General features: G+C 37.0%; 2 protein-coding genes across 5 annotated transcripts; one reads left to right on the forward strand and one right to left on the reverse strand.

Moving 5' to 3' along the window:
- Positions 1-315: 315 nt before the first annotated feature.
- LOC115446288 lies at positions 316-6,068 on the reverse strand. 2 transcript variants are annotated; one of them, XM_037440732.1, is made up of 6 exons: positions 5,873-6,068; positions 5,169-5,247; positions 2,995-3,068; positions 1,453-2,157; positions 1,108-1,221; positions 316-504 (listed from the first exon to the last, which is right to left on the reverse strand). In XM_037440732.1, exons 1-5 carry the CDS (start codon positions 5,974-5,976, stop codon positions 1,128-1,130), a joined length of 1,056 nt encoding a protein of 351 aa, XP_037296629.1. In that variant the 5' UTR covers positions 5,977-6,068; the 3' UTR covers positions 316-504; positions 1,108-1,127. The 2 variants fall into 2 exon arrangements, with proteins under 2 accessions (XP_037296629.1, XP_030028750.2); XM_030172890.2 differs by having other exon boundaries at positions 316-502; positions 1,105-1,221.
- Positions 6,069-6,142: 74 nt separating this feature from the next.
- On the forward strand, positions 6,143-13,908 carry LOC115446289. Of its 3 annotated transcripts, none has more exons than XM_030172893.2 (8): positions 6,143-6,317; positions 8,453-8,510; positions 9,654-9,727; positions 10,229-10,468; positions 11,134-11,243; positions 11,419-11,511; positions 12,115-12,210; positions 12,533-13,908. In XM_030172893.2, the coding sequence occupies exons 3-8, from the start codon at positions 9,657-9,659 to the stop codon at positions 12,655-12,657; spliced, it is 735 nt and encodes a 244-aa protein (XP_030028753.1). In that variant the 5' UTR covers positions 6,143-6,317; positions 8,453-8,510; positions 9,654-9,656; the 3' UTR covers positions 12,658-13,908. The 3 variants fall into 3 exon arrangements, with proteins under 3 accessions (XP_030028753.1, XP_030028752.1, XP_030028751.1); XM_030172892.2 differs by lacking the exon at positions 6,143-6,317 and adding an exon at positions 6,666-6,690; XM_030172891.2 differs by lacking the exon at positions 6,143-6,317 and adding an exon at positions 6,671-6,791.
- Positions 13,909-14,987: the final 1,079 nt, after the last annotated feature.

Raw genomic sequence — 14,987 nt, forward strand, 5'->3', positions numbered from 1 at the left:
TATCAATCTTTTCGTGCATTTCCATCGGTTCAGGGTACTTGTGCTCTGGCGATTACTAAGAATGTCAAACGTCTGACATGCGAAGGTTCGGTGCGGTCGACCCCTACCGGCTCTTCCATCCACATTCGTCTTATTTGCCTTATATATCTTATATTTTATCCTACAAATAACTATTAATTTTATTAAAATATTGTTGAAAAAAAAAATGTCGAATTGAGAACCTCCTTCTTTTTTTGAAGTCGGTTAAAAATTCGTCTATCGATCTGCATTTGCAGTTCAATTTCTTTGTGGCAGATGGTATGCTATAGAAGCATGTAGTGTTGGAAAAAGAAGAAGAAAGAAACATTTATTTACACAATACACTGGGAGGCACACAAACATTTATGACAAGGTACAATATATAACAAAAAAGTAATACATGGAGGGTTCGGGCAGCTTGCATCCCATGATACTGCCGAAACGTAGACTTTAGAAAATGATGTGTCTTGGATTAGATAGCATCCTGTAAAGCAAAGCGACAAAAGTTAGGTACAAACACAATTAAAGAAGACAGAAAATATTAACAATCATAATTTTATCGAAAACATAACTAGTATTGTTATTGATTTGGATCGTTTGATTTTTTTCAATATATTTAATTTAATTTTACTGTCTCGATGGCGTAGTTGTATTAAGTACGAATACTAGTACTAGTGCTGAAATCTTGGGTTCGATCCCCTGGTCAGGTACAATGATATTGGGATTTTAACTCACTATCAGCCCTGAGTCTGGAATTTGTGCCCGATATAGCGATAGGCTTGCTCCCTATAAATTCATGGGACGAAATACACTCCACGGAAATTGGGTGTACCTGTTATACCACTGCCCACCTCATCGGGTAGAAGGTGTGTGTGTAATTTAGTTTTAAAGCTTGAGGTTTAACACTTTTAAACTATTGGTTCAAATCATATAAAAATCGTTTACACTAAGAAAGTTATTCTGTTTAAACTTCTGAACAAAGTCATCATGAAAATGCAACCTAAAAAGAATTACAATAAACTTATACGCTACAAGGGTTGAGAATTTTGGCGCAACAAATAGAATAACATCATCTCGAGTACCGACCTTTAAACATGTTTCTTTAAAACTCACTTTCTTAGATATTCCCAAAATACCAATATAATCAAAGCCACCATTATGATTGTTGTGATTATGAAAATAATTAGCCAAGGGTCCTGGCTCCTGCAATAAGCAAGGTTTTTATTAACTCAGGAAATTCATTTCAGCGTTAAAAATGTTGGAGTCTATGTTGTTTATATCTACGAAACTTTTTTATTATAAAATAAACTTCAATCTTCAAGTAGTCTCGTCGTCGGTAAGCGACGATATCCCAAAAGTTTATTAATTGTTCGATTAATAAAATGTAATTTTTGCTACTTTTAATATACAAAATTTTACTTTTTAAACACTTACATGTTGTAATATTTAACTATTGTTATAGGTTCAACACTCGAATTATCTGGTTTTGATATTCGCTCGACAACAACGTATATTTCCGAAATGCCTGTATTATCGAGTTCATTAGGGGGATCGATTGCTTTTATTGTTTGAGGTATAGCTGTTGATGTAGTAGTGGTGAGAACACATGCGGTTTTAAAGCATTTTGTATCACAATCTTCCGAGCAGTCGCAGTCTTGGTTGTCCGCTGTTAAATATTTGCGTTCAAATAGCTCTGGACACTCACATCTGCCAGGAGCGACGCAGAATCCCTGGCAGTTTCTGCATGACGGTACACATCGCGGGTTATTATTGTTAATATTAGATATGTAACCATCCCAGCAAGTGCATCTGTTTAGAAAATGGCAGCTCCCATTACCACACGGGGGATAGCAAATTATAGGATCAAGATCTCTTTCGATACAGTCGCCGCTCTCATTTAGTATCCATCCATGGTCACAGCTACACTTATCAGGTGCAACACATCGTCCGCTACGGCAAGGTTTGCTGCAATGAGGCACGCAAACATCATTTACTCTTTTATGGCCTGGATTACATTTATATACACACGTGTTGTGCGTGGGATGTTTCTCGTATGGTTCATAGCACTCGCACTCGTTCTGTGTTGAACAGCGCCCGTTAATGCATGTTTTCTCACAGTGAGGCCGGATGCAGTTATCTCTAGAATAATAATTTTATGTTGATGTGTAATTACTACTCTAATTACTACCTAAAAGTGTGATTCAAAATGAAAAAAATCATTTTGAATTAGAAAATAACAAGTAAGCCATCAAATCAAAAGCGGAATCTTGAAATCTTACTTGGAAGGAAATAACGGCTTAATAATACATAAGTAAAAAGGAATTTAAATATAGGTTCTAAAACATAGCATAGTACGAAATACATAGTAAGAAATGCAGAAAATAATTTGATAATCAATCCAATTAGACTATCACGGCACTGATGTCAGGCATCCATGCCGTAATAGCAAAATTGGAAGTAGGAAGGTCTACCAAGTATAATGTACTCAGTTTCAAAACCTAAGGGCACGCACCTCTGACATTTATGAAATTAAGTGTGTATTCTTGGGGGATTATCACTTCCTCAGTAAAGGAAAACATGGTGAGGAAACCTATAACTAAGAAGTTCTCTATGAAAATTTTTAAGGGTACGAGAGGTCAGCCAATCCGAAGTAGACCAGCGTGGTGGACTAAGGTTTACACTCTCTTAGTTATAGAGGAGGCTAGTGTCCACAAATGGAAACATATATGTTACAGGGCCGATATTAATATTACTATAGACATTAAAACTCTGGAAATTACATAAACCCTTAAACGTAGATCCCTACAGAGAGCATAGTTTAGGCGAAGATCGTCGTAAATATGAATAAAATTTCTGAAACCTCTCGCTACTTCTCGTGGCATAAATAAAACTTCTACAAAAATAGACATTTAGGAAACAACAGAACTTTGTGAATAGGCACATTATTATTAAAAGGAGGCATGATGCCTCAGTTACCTGGACGGGTTCGATGATTGGTCCTTCTTCACATATCCAGGGCAACATTCATTAACCGTTTGCGTAAATGGAACCTGGAAATACAGTATTCATGAAGATTTGAGTATAATGTAGTCGTTAGATTGTACCTTTAATTTTTAACCTTACAATGATTATTTTTATTTTATTGCTATTCGGAGACTGTGCCTAAAGAATGGTGCATCCAGTTAGGTGACCACCGCCAGCGAATAATACCGCGAATATAAGGAAAGGCACTAACTTGATAGTCATGGCAGTCAGTCAGGCAAGTATGGCGCTTTCCATCATGTTATGATGGAAAACGCCATACATCATGTTATGATGGAAAACGCCATACTTGCCCATAATCACTAGCAACGTCACCCAACACTGAAGCATTAGTCACAAAGTTCTGCGTGGCTTTGCCTAGCCCTAGTCATACTTCATTAGATATTAAATTCTATAATACCTTGAAATTGTACTCAACATAACTAGTCTATCTTATAAATATACCGCTCATACATCCTATCCGGTATAGTACTTTAATCTAATAGCATGGCAGAAGCTAACGTGCAACCGATCCCGAAAAAGGGAGATTTTAAACCCTAAAATTTACTACACAATCAGCATATCTTCAATGGTATATCAAGTAATGAAGCGGATCATAAATAAACAGTCGGTCCGCTATCTGAAGACTGTGATAAACGACCGTCAATATGACTTCCCGACAGAGCGGTCAGCAGATGATCTCCTAATGTCGGTAGTGTGAGGTGATTACTAACTAAGCATAGCGGGGTTTTATTTATTTATTTAGGATAACAAAGCCGTAAATCTCAACGTCCGACGACATTCGCAGGATCGCCGGTGGACGCTGGATGAGGAGAGCGGAGGACCGAGCAACGTGGCGCGCTCTAGGGGAGGCCTATATGTAGACTGTTGTAGGCTGATGAGAATGAGAGAACGAGAATCTCGACGTTACTTAAGCATTTGTTAGGGTCTGGTTTTATGCCTTTCTGTACAAGTTGCATATTGATTCTCGTGAACTTGTGTAAATGGGTCTCCAGGTTTCTGCATGAGCGTAGACACGTCTCCTTGGCGACGGTTTCGTTTTACAACTCATGTTGGTTAATGTTGCGTCGTGTAGGGCTCTGTGCTTTCGCCCGCGCTGTTTACTCTGCATATTAATGTTATAGTATTCCTCGGTAATATTCATTGCTGTGCAGATAACAGCACAATGCTTCGGTCACATTGTACTACCACCTGGTACCTGGGGAGTCATTAATAGGCAGCGTGGGAACGTAGTCATTGAACTCAATCGAATTTGGTTTAAATTTCTGAACGGAGTACATCCAGTGTGCTCGAATTACATGCCAATAAATCTCAGGTGTATGTGTTCGTAAGTAAAAAATATCTTCTTTAATCTTCAAGGTACTCACTCCACTTCCAATGCGGAATGGTCTCAATACCCTGCATTTGGGATATATAGTACAATCTGAATCCAAGGAACCATATCACAGGCGTGATGATGATGGAAAAAAACTCAAAAAGGTCCGAAAACCTTTACTTTAATCGTACCATTAAGCTGTGAAACAGTTTACTAACATACGTGAACCGAGATTAAATAGCTGAAAAATATAATAACAGTAAAGAGATGTATAGATGTGAAGACACCGGACAAAACAATCTAGATGTAAGAAACAGATAACACGATAACTCCACTACCTGGCCTCTCTTCCTCAGTAATATAGATATAATATGATATGTAATAAATATGTCATTTATTGTCTCGGTTCTAAACAACATTAATGCAAATTAAACTAAAGGATATCTCGTTTTCATTACTTTTTTGTTGCAAAACACAAAGTAGAGTAATAAATTAATAGTAATACCAATCCTGCATTATATGACGTATTATATACTATCCAAGTGCTGAGCACGAGCCTCCTTTATCGCTGACAGGGATAAAGGCAAAGTCCGAAATACTGGCCTAGGGATAGCAGATTCACATATCTTAGATGTTCTTATGTAGTAATTCAACCCAGGAAACTACTTTATTTTTCAAAAGCTTCCCATGATTTAAAAAGTTTTCATGTCACATCCGATAAACTATAATATCTTTACTAATATTTACATCAAAATCTACCAATATTGATAAATCAACAGATATAAATACTTACGTTTTCTTGAAGTGGTTTTAAAACTGCGCCATAAACATTCTCCATATTTAAATAACTAGTTGTTATAGGCCTCTGCGATCTAGTAACAAAAATAACGACAACTAGCCCCTTTATTCACAGACGTTATTTATCTAAGGACGGAGTAAATCTGTGATAACAAGTCTGTTTCTCAGTGCTGACGGCATGAGAGCCTTCGCAGTGCGTAGCCATAGGGCCGTTGTGATTGGCTAATATTGTAATGTCCTTAGATAAAAAACCTATGAATAAGGGGGTAAGTAGGTATATAAATCAACATAGAGTAACAATTATTGTATGGTTTCGAGTCACAAAGGCACCTTCCTACTTACAATGGAGCGTCATCGCTCGAAAACTCATATACACATTACAGAATCAGGAAACTTTTAAAAATATGATACAAATCTATTATAAAAGTATTTTTTTTACACAAATGAATAACGAAATGATCGTGCTCTTTTTTACTTCCCTTATGTTTGGGACATGGTCAAAACCATTGGATTGGCTCACCCGTGACGAATTTACTGCGTTATCGGATCTATGTCATGGATAAAATGTCACATTAAAGGTTTCTACGAAAAAAAATAACCCGTCACTCGAGTGGAAAAAGAATCCTCTTTGCGCCCCGAAAGATAAATTGGCAAATTTCCATTACAAGACAATCATATAATTAATTATGGCATACTTACTTTACAAGCGTCGTGCAAACTTGGCTCCTTACCCCGGTAAGCAGCACGAGAACCAACACACAGCTGATAACGGCGTGACCAGACATGATACACAGCACGTTCATAACATAATGCTCGTTTAATATAACTGTGTGTCCAGTGGTTTATAATTCACAAAGCGCGTTTTCCTCATGAGTACTTACTGTATTGATTGATGACACACAATTAAAATCTATCAAGCATACACTTCTATGTCGTTTTCTTCAGGACTGAAGGTACTGTCTACTTTGGTAAGCCGTGGTGGCGCTGACGTGCCGCTTCCACTCAATTCTGTTTTGTGCCTGCCGCAGAGCATTCGTGAGTGTAAAAGCATACCTACGGTTTTTATTCCTGTGGAGGTAGACAGAGGCGCAACTAGTACAGTCACATTTCGGCGTATATGTGCTGTTCCATAATGTGATAAAAAGTGAGTCTTTTATTATTCAATTGTCCCTACTTATCTTTTTAATATCGTCTGTCAAGAGTTCTTATAATCTATCTCTTGCTCTGTTGCCAGCAGCGCGCAGCCAGGAAGTTACCTTCCGCATCCATCTTCTATCTGTTCTCCTATTCACGAGTCCAATCCATTTCTAATTAACATGTATTGTATAATAATATTAATATTGAACCACATCCTTATTTATTATAAGCAAAATTCTAAATCCTCCAATCAAGAGACCCGATGTATTTTCCCAAGTCAATATTACAATATAAATTAATATGATGTCTCGAGATTTATTGTCGCTCTATTTATTACAAGGAAAAACAAATCTATACAAATATATTGTCTTTCAGTTATGGTACGTGTACGGTAAAACATGTCGGTTAAATATTTAGTTTTGTGTGTATTCTCAATAGTGATTATTGTAGTAAATAGCCAAGTGTGTACAAGGACTGTTACGTATGTATATTAATTACCTATAAATAAGTTAATATTCGGATAAATTAAATTCAGTTTGGACAAAAAGTTCTAAGATTTTATACAGCAGATATTGGGAATTGTCATACAAATAATTTGCGCTCATGCGATGATTATTCAATAACATCAACGTAAAATACTTCCTATTGTGTCCATAACGTGATTAGCACGTTTTTAATGCGCATTTTAGCATATTTTCTTTAAATATGATATTTTAGTATTAATATCTAAGGACGCTGTGAAATCTTGTCACACTGAAATTTCAAATAAGATGAGTTATTATCAATTGCCAATAACTTTTGCAGCGCAATGTCCGGTCTACAACTAAGTACTGATTAATCTTTAAGTTCAGATTATCTCCTTTGTTACACTTACTATTATTAAATATTAATACTGTACTAGTTATATTTTCTGTTCAAGATTCGAGCTGTACGTAATAATAATAATATCAGCCCTGTATTATATACTCGCCCACTGCTGAGCACGGGCCTCCTCTACTACTAAAAGGGATTAGGCCGTAGTCCACCACGCTGGCCTAGTGCGAAATTCCTATAGAGAACTTCTCAGATGTGCAGGTTTCCTCACGATGTTTTTCTTTACCGTTAAAGCGAACGATAAATTCACAAAGAATACACACATGATTTTTAGAAAAGTCATAGGTGTGTTGCCCTTGGGATATGAACCTGCGGACATTCGTCTCGGCAGTCCGTTCCACACCCAACTAGGCTATCGCCGCTCTCAATGTAATATCTTTACGTACCAATGTAATATCTTTTGTACTTGGAAAATTGGATAACCAATTATGTTCTGGTTTGTGGTCATTGTGGCCAGGGTAGTTTCATCATGTCGTGGGGCAGTGCCACGCAATATAATGTAATTTTAAGTTTGGATGCTGTTACTATTTACGTAAAGTCGAACCATCCTCCTAAAAATATCTATCGTGATTAGAATTATTGTATACAATGTCGTTAGCACGACATCTGACATTGTTGGCATTATAAAAAAATTAACAGCGATAAATCAGGAGCTCTTTACCAACTTTAAGAAGTTGGTTTCTCGATGTCGTATTTAACATTGAGTTTATGGCGAGCGTTGTATGTCTGAAGTGGTGATTGTTATTATATAATAACAACCACCTCCATCTGCATATATATGGCATATGCCACGCCCCATTAAGTGTCGCTTGAAACCCCTACTTTCTCCTACGCCGAAGTCTGAACTCTTGTCTCCAAGAAGACATTAGAGAAGGCTTCAACAATACAGTAAAGTTTTGTTTCTAACTAACAATAAGAATAGGCAAGAGATTGTTAATTATGGTTTAGTTTGGAATAACTGTATTAGAATATAAAATGTACTATACATTTTAATTAGTCACATATTTCATCATACCACAATTGTTTGTGGTCGAACTGACTATTATTAGTAGTTAATACAAACAAAACAAACACATACCACGCATTTATCCTCGAAGGGTTATACAGAGGGGCAACCAGGGCATCCACTTTTCAACAAGTGTTTTCCGTCCCATGATGTGATAGGGGGCGAGCCTATCGCCATATCGGGCACAAATTCCAGACTCCGGGCTGATAATGTCCAATAAAGTTAAACGTCCGTTGTATTCACTATATTTGAATTTCTTACAGAATATATAGCGAGACGTTTAGAAGATCAGGAAATGTTATAAAAGACAGAGCTGCAAATGTGAGTATATTTTACTTTTCCTTAACACGTGGCGAAACAACATTAATTTCCACGCATATTGCAATTATTTCGCTTAGTTTTTTACAACCGCACATTTACTTGGAGTAAGTTCTCTCCAAGAGCCTAATTCATTTGCCGATTAGTATGAGAACTAGAAATCGAACCCAGAACGTCTCGGTCTTTAGGGTAGACGGGGTGAAAGACCGAGAAGACGACTGGAGATTAACGTGAGATTATTTAAATGAAATGATATATACAGAAAGATAAATACTTATATAATATATTAAATGTATAATGATTGTCTTCTTAGTCGATTTTGGCCGCGGCGACTGTAAAGGATTGGACAGGCATATTTAACTCAGACTTAGACTTACCCTATACTGATAATAAGGGTACCCAAATTTGTGCTTCTGCCCTTTGATGGACTTTTACGAGACTTATATAGCCAATTTTAAACAGGGTTTTATGCCAATATTTGACATTGTGTTACTAAATGAAACCACATACTTATCTACTTGGGAATCACACGTTTCAATAATTTACTTGAGCGGTGGATGTAAAATAAAAAAGTGTAACTTTTGAACAATATTAATATAAAGTAATTTATTTTATGTGCCCTAATGCCACTACTACTATTGTAAGAGAAACCGTCGCTGCGGCAACATAATACTTTGATTCAGAAATACACCAACACACATGCCATATTCGCATTAAACTACAAAATTACCAAAAAAATCTGCAAACTAAAACCATGATTTTTGGTGAAAATATTCGTTATTAATGGATTTTTGGCATCATATCAACGAAGGTGAAGATGATTATGTGGTCTCATTAAGTAAGACAATGTCAAAATTAACCTGTATATAAAAGTACGAGGTTGACTGAGTCCGCCCAGTGATGAGGACACCTGCAAAGTCTTCGAAACGTCGGGAGAAAACCATAATATCAAAAACCGCGGTAAAATCCGCAAAATAGCTTTATTTCAAAGTTTAAGATTCGTGGAAATATAAATAAATATTGGTAAGTCTTTAGGATACAATAAAAAAAAATCTGCGATGTTGTCGTGGTAATGCAAGTGTTGGAATTAGATAACATCTTCTCAAATACACAACTGGTTTATATTAAAACTTGTCTAATTTTCAGCCCATGGTCTACAATGTTATTAAATATTGCTGTCCTGGTTACTACAATGTGAATGCCCAAGAAGAAGCTTCCAGGTAATTGATTAAATTTATATTTTAGTACAGTTTGGCTGCTCCTTGATAATCCATTCTTAAAATAAAATATCCATTGTACATTCAGTTACAAAAGTCGGTGAACAAATTCAAAATTCCAAATGTGTGTATGTATCAACAATCTTATTTCTTCACTAAAATAAACTTTAGAGTTAACGTTATTTTATTAACTAATTTTATAAAAAGGAGGAGGTTCTCAATTGGACTATATTTATTTTTATTTTGTTTGTTTGTTACCTCAGAACTTTTGACTAAGTGAATCGATTTTGATGATTTATTTATTGGAAGTTGGTGCTTCCCGTGTGGATTCATATAAATTTAATTATTTTTGGACAATTGACTTCGGAGATACATCAGCTTCTGATAACCTCAAGGACATTTATGAAGGTGACAAGTTGACAAGAGATAATGGGTAGTCACAGACCGGTACACGCAATAATGGGTGATTACGTACCATTCAAAACCAATATGATTTTTTTTCAGTACTAATTGTTTGAAGTTATGCAAGATGAATTGTAAATCGGAATCATGCGTTAATAAGCAATGCGTCTGTCCTGAAGGATTCATAAAAGACACAACAGAAACTGTCTGCATTCCGAATTGTGGCCCAGGGCATAAACGCGTTAACGGAAGCTGTCAGCCGGAAAGCAAAATTTCATCAGAAAATAATGGGGCGAATAATAAAGTTGATGATACTGAGCCATATACTAGCAACTCTGACAAGTGAGTACATATAAAGATTTACAGAACATAAGCTTACGATTGATCTCTTGTAGGCTGAAATAATAATTGTGATGATAGTTCCTACCGAGAGGGGTTCTCTCTTCTTCGTGGAGAGTAGATCCAGCGTTGGTTCCAGAGTTCGATTTACATGTCATAAAAGAGTATGAGTTTTTTGATTCGAAAGAAATTTAACCTCAAACGAAATTGAAATTTCAATTGTTCGGAATTGAAATTAAAGAATTAAATTCGGAATTTAAAGGAACACTTTTTCGCCATAATATAGGGCACATGAGGAAGCCCTCATCCCCCATACTGCTATACTAAGCTCAAAAGCGGTGTTAAAAAAAATCAATATCTTAATTTTTATGTCGTCAGATAGCTTAAAGAAATACCCATCCAATGAACTTACCTAAATTACGGTATCTTGTTTAGAACTTGTTAAAAAAAACCTTAAAATAATTTCTCTATTTCAGTTTTACATACAAAACTATATTTACAAAACTCCCATTGTCACTAAATATGGTTTCCCTGATATAGCGTTTTTGCGCTTAGCACACGCTTAGTAAGAATAAAATATAACTTGCATCAATTTATTTATCGAAATAGCCGCGACATAAAGAAATCATATTTTTATGCGTAGACTAATTCATATTGTTCGGTTTCAGCTCTAACAAAACCCTTTTCTTCGTGTCTGCTGTTACTAACGTAATATTATTACTTATTGTTTTAGTAATAGTATTAACAAAGTGTAAAACCGTCGTCCGCGATAACAAAAGTAAGTAATAGCTTATAAAATATTACGTATGACTACATAGACTACCAGTCTTGTTACTTACATTTGACTAGATTTTCTTCACTGCTTTTTTAGTATGAAATGTTTCTTGAAATAAAATTCGAACTGTCCACTTTTCCATGAGAAAATGTAGCTTTTATTATATTTTCTGATACAGATAATGTGACGGAGCCCCGCGATACGTACGTGGACATGAACGGTGCAAGTCGGAATCCTGTTCTTTTTACGAAGAATGAATCCGTCCCCAAGAGTAAGTGTTGATAGTTGCAGTGATTTAGCGGTTATTTAGGCTTTTCCGCGAGCTAAACTGCAATAAATAACTTGTCTATTTCACAATACTCCGCTAGTGTTGAAGTATTTTCTCTTGGAATGAGTGGATTACAATATGGTAAGCGATACGTCAACCCAGAATCAGTAGAAACACCATGCAACACCTTAAATTACAAAGTATTGTTTGGTATTCCATTGCGCTCCTCCTCCTGAGACATGGACGTTAATTATTATTAAGTCCAGTAGTTACATTGGCTACAATATTCTTTAAACCGGAACGCAATAATGGTTATATAATTCTGCTTGGCGAAATAGACATTGCGGTGGTACCTACCCAGGCGGACTATCACATGTGAGAGACGTCCCACCAATAATGTATGAAGAAATATCTCAGTTATATAGTTAAGCTTACTTAGTTAGTTTTCAGTCTAAACATTCTTATATTAATAGAAATCAATAAAAATATAAACAAGAAGCGACGTAATAAATATAAGTAATTACACTCGCGGCTATGTCAGCTTAAAGAAATATTTGTTTTTCTTTTTATTAAACTGCATTCTTACAAACTTATATTTATTCATAGATGCCATGCCGGGATGCAGCGAGGATAATGTTCTAAGGGGCGGTGTTCACCGACATAATGTCACCGAACCCCCACAATATGAATCTATCCAATATGGTAAGTGTGTTTAGCTCTACAAACGGCAAGGGATTAAAGGCCCGTAAGGCTTCCATGCGCTTGCGCATCATATTTAATTCATGACTGGCCATAATATAAAACCAATATCAAAGATATGAATTTATGCACAAGATATCCTTAAATCGCGTATATGAGCTTTAAAATTGATTCTTGAAAGTTCACATTCCACGAAGGTTAAAGAGGGCAGGGTTGGACCAAAAATAAATAATGCACTAGGGCCTGATACTTGAAGCCTAATATCTTATGATCTAATTATATAACTACATATAGTTAACTCTTCCGAAAATTTATATCTGTTTAGTACGAACTACAAAGAAGTTTGGTACAGACGTTGGTTCGACAGAGACGCTGTGTTACGACTATGTAGAAACGCCGCTACCGATTCATCTTAGAAAAGCTAAGCAACAAGTGCCGCCCCGAGGTTGAAGGGTCACTACACAGGGAACGCGACTCGCGGCTGAGCACGATCACTCGCACTCTCCCTGCCACCTCACTCCAACGCGTAATGCGCTGTACAGTCAGAAAAGATGTAAGACACGGCCGAGGCGCGATCCTATGTCTTTTCCGCGTCCCTTTCATACAAAATGTATAGAAACGTCGCGCTGCAAAACATACAGAAAAATCAGGGCACGGGCATGACGCGCGCTCTATTGTAAAACGTACAGAAAGGACAGGGCACCGTCGCGAGCGCCGATGGACCGGGGTGCGGGCGGAGTGGAGCGAGAGTGCCGGCACTCGCGCGTCGCTATCACACAAAACTACCTGCGTCCTTGAGTAGTTGCGAGGTGTTTAGAGAAGGAAGATCATTGTATATTAAGTGAAAAAGCGGGGCGATTATGTATTAAACGTTCAATTTTGTAGTTTAATTGAAACTCATCCAGTTCTCTATAATTATAATAGACCAGAGTATTGTAATAACGCTCTGTACATTAGCGAGATATACCGGTGCTAATACATCTTCATCTACGGAAGAAGACATGTTATTGTGTCAAAATTGGACAGCTGTAAACCGTCATCTCTCGCGGCGCTCAGCGTCCGTGCCTCGTCTTTTCTATAATTTTTTTAAAATTACGACGGCGCCCCGTCCTTGCCCTGTCTGCGCCCTACATCTTTTCTGTGTGGCCTGCGCCTAAAACGTCAATGTATTCTACAAACACCCCGCACACGTCCGTGCTTGCACAACCAAAGGTGTCCTGCTAGTTCCTTGTTTGTGAGAAATAGATAAATATACTGTATAAAGTTAGTCGAGTTACCTGTTTAAGGTATTCAGTATTAAATTCTGGTTCCAAATATATATAAAATATATGACTTTAGTTTTTATAGGAATTTTAGCACCTAGGTATTTTTGCCTTCCTAAGCCAAGCTTTAAGTATGAAGGAAAAATGGATACTTCAAGGTCATATTTATACATAATGACTGGTAAGGTAGGTCAAACGAGTCATCCGCACAAAGGTACCCACGCGATGGCAACCATTTACAATTTCTTTGGGGTTTTGAGATCATTTATTAGCGCATTTTTAGTGACATGCAACTGTGAAGTGTATGTTTAAAAAGGTCCCTCGACTAACATTACATACTATATTATACAAAAGTACAACTAGAAGTTAAAATTAAGTTATTAATGTGTCCAACCAATGTTTTCTGTTATTAGTTTAAAATAGACACGAAAACCAAAAATGTGTTTTAATACTTTCTGTCTACTTCTAGCAAAATTATATTCTTTGCAATAAACGACGATAATAAAATATGTATTATTAAAGACAGATAGTAGAGAAGGTCAGTGCCCAGCAGTGGGACAGAATATATAATACGGGGATGAAAGTATGTAGTATCTTTCCTGCGGGAAATCACGGTATAAAGAGTGGTCCTTTTGGAAGGCTCGCGTGGGGACATGGATCCCCCTTTAAGGCCCTTTTAAGATACATTACTCTTGTTGGGGTTTATACACTTTGCTCTCTCTGTCTGTACTTATGGAGGAAATACAGCCAAAGACAGCGCTTGCAAGGTGCAGGGACTATTGCAGAAAAGATGGGAATTATACTGGGTTTATGGATGGAATCTAACTGGACTGGTTGCTGGGCTATTGATTGAGACAACGGGACACCTGCCAAGTAAAATGTCTCAATCTTATGTATTCAAGGCAGACTGTAACTTGCCCCCGACTAGATGGCCATCCAATAAGTGGCTTAAGCCAAAGATACAACACCAGTGTAGGGGGCTTAAGGCTGTCGAAAGGTGTGCACCGATTCCACTATCGCGGGTCGCTGTCGCGTCCCGGAGCGGATTTCCTCGCTATTACGCAGATTGTGCACTTCCATCCTGGAGCTGAGGTTCTTAGCTTTTGCGACTTCCACCCCTAGCCGGCCAGTTAAGGCAAGTCAAGGGTCAGGGGGTCTCATTGAGCCCCCACGGATTCAGGGAACGCGGTGTCGCCGCTCACCGTCGGCTCGCCACAAAGCCGCCCCTGCAGGTTGAAATTATTATTATTGTATATATAAATATAATCAAACATTCTGTCGCTCCTTTATAAATATTTTTAAAATAAAATGCTTTATTCATCACGTAGGTAAACAGAGTTGCGCTTATGATAAGTCAAGGTATATGAGAATATTTAATTTTAATTATATTATAACAAATAAAATTAAAAATCTTCAAAAATAGCGTTACGTAATACTTGAACGGCCCCTTAGGTAATTATTGACCTTATCGCGTTCAGACAGGCAGACAAATGCGGCGGGAGACTTTGTTTTACATTA

This window comes from Manduca sexta, chromosome 20 (assembly GCF_014839805.1).
Source record: "Manduca sexta isolate Smith_Timp_Sample1 chromosome 20, JHU_Msex_v1.0, whole genome shotgun sequence".
Classification (NCBI taxonomy): Eukaryota; Metazoa; Arthropoda; class Insecta; order Lepidoptera; family Sphingidae; genus Manduca; species Manduca sexta.

Excerpts from the sequence above, each read along its gene's own strand:
- LOC115446288 (XM_037440732.1), bottom strand. The coding sequence starts at position 5,976 with ATGAACGTGCTGTGTATCATGTCTGGTCACGCCGTTATCAGCTGTGTG. Across the intron at positions 3,069-5,168 it reads TAAAACCACTTCAAGAAAAC|GTTCCATTTACGCAAACGGT; the intron begins GTAAGTATTTAT and ends CTGTATTTCCAG. Across the intron at positions 1,222-1,452 it reads ATAGTTAAATATTACAACAT|GAGCCAGGACCCTTGGCTAA; the intron begins GTAAGTGTTTAA and ends TGCTTATTGCAG.
- LOC115446289 (XM_030172891.2), top strand. The coding sequence starts at position 6,709 with ATGTCGGTTAAATATTTAGTTTTGTGTGTATTCTCAATAGTGATTATT. Across the intron at positions 8,511-9,653 it reads TAAAAGACAGAGCTGCAAAT|CCCATGGTCTACAATGTTAT; the intron begins GTGAGTATATTT and ends TCTAATTTTCAG. Across the intron at positions 9,728-10,228 it reads GCCCAAGAAGAAGCTTCCAG|TACTAATTGTTTGAAGTTAT; the intron begins GTAATTGATTAA and ends ATTTTTTTTCAG.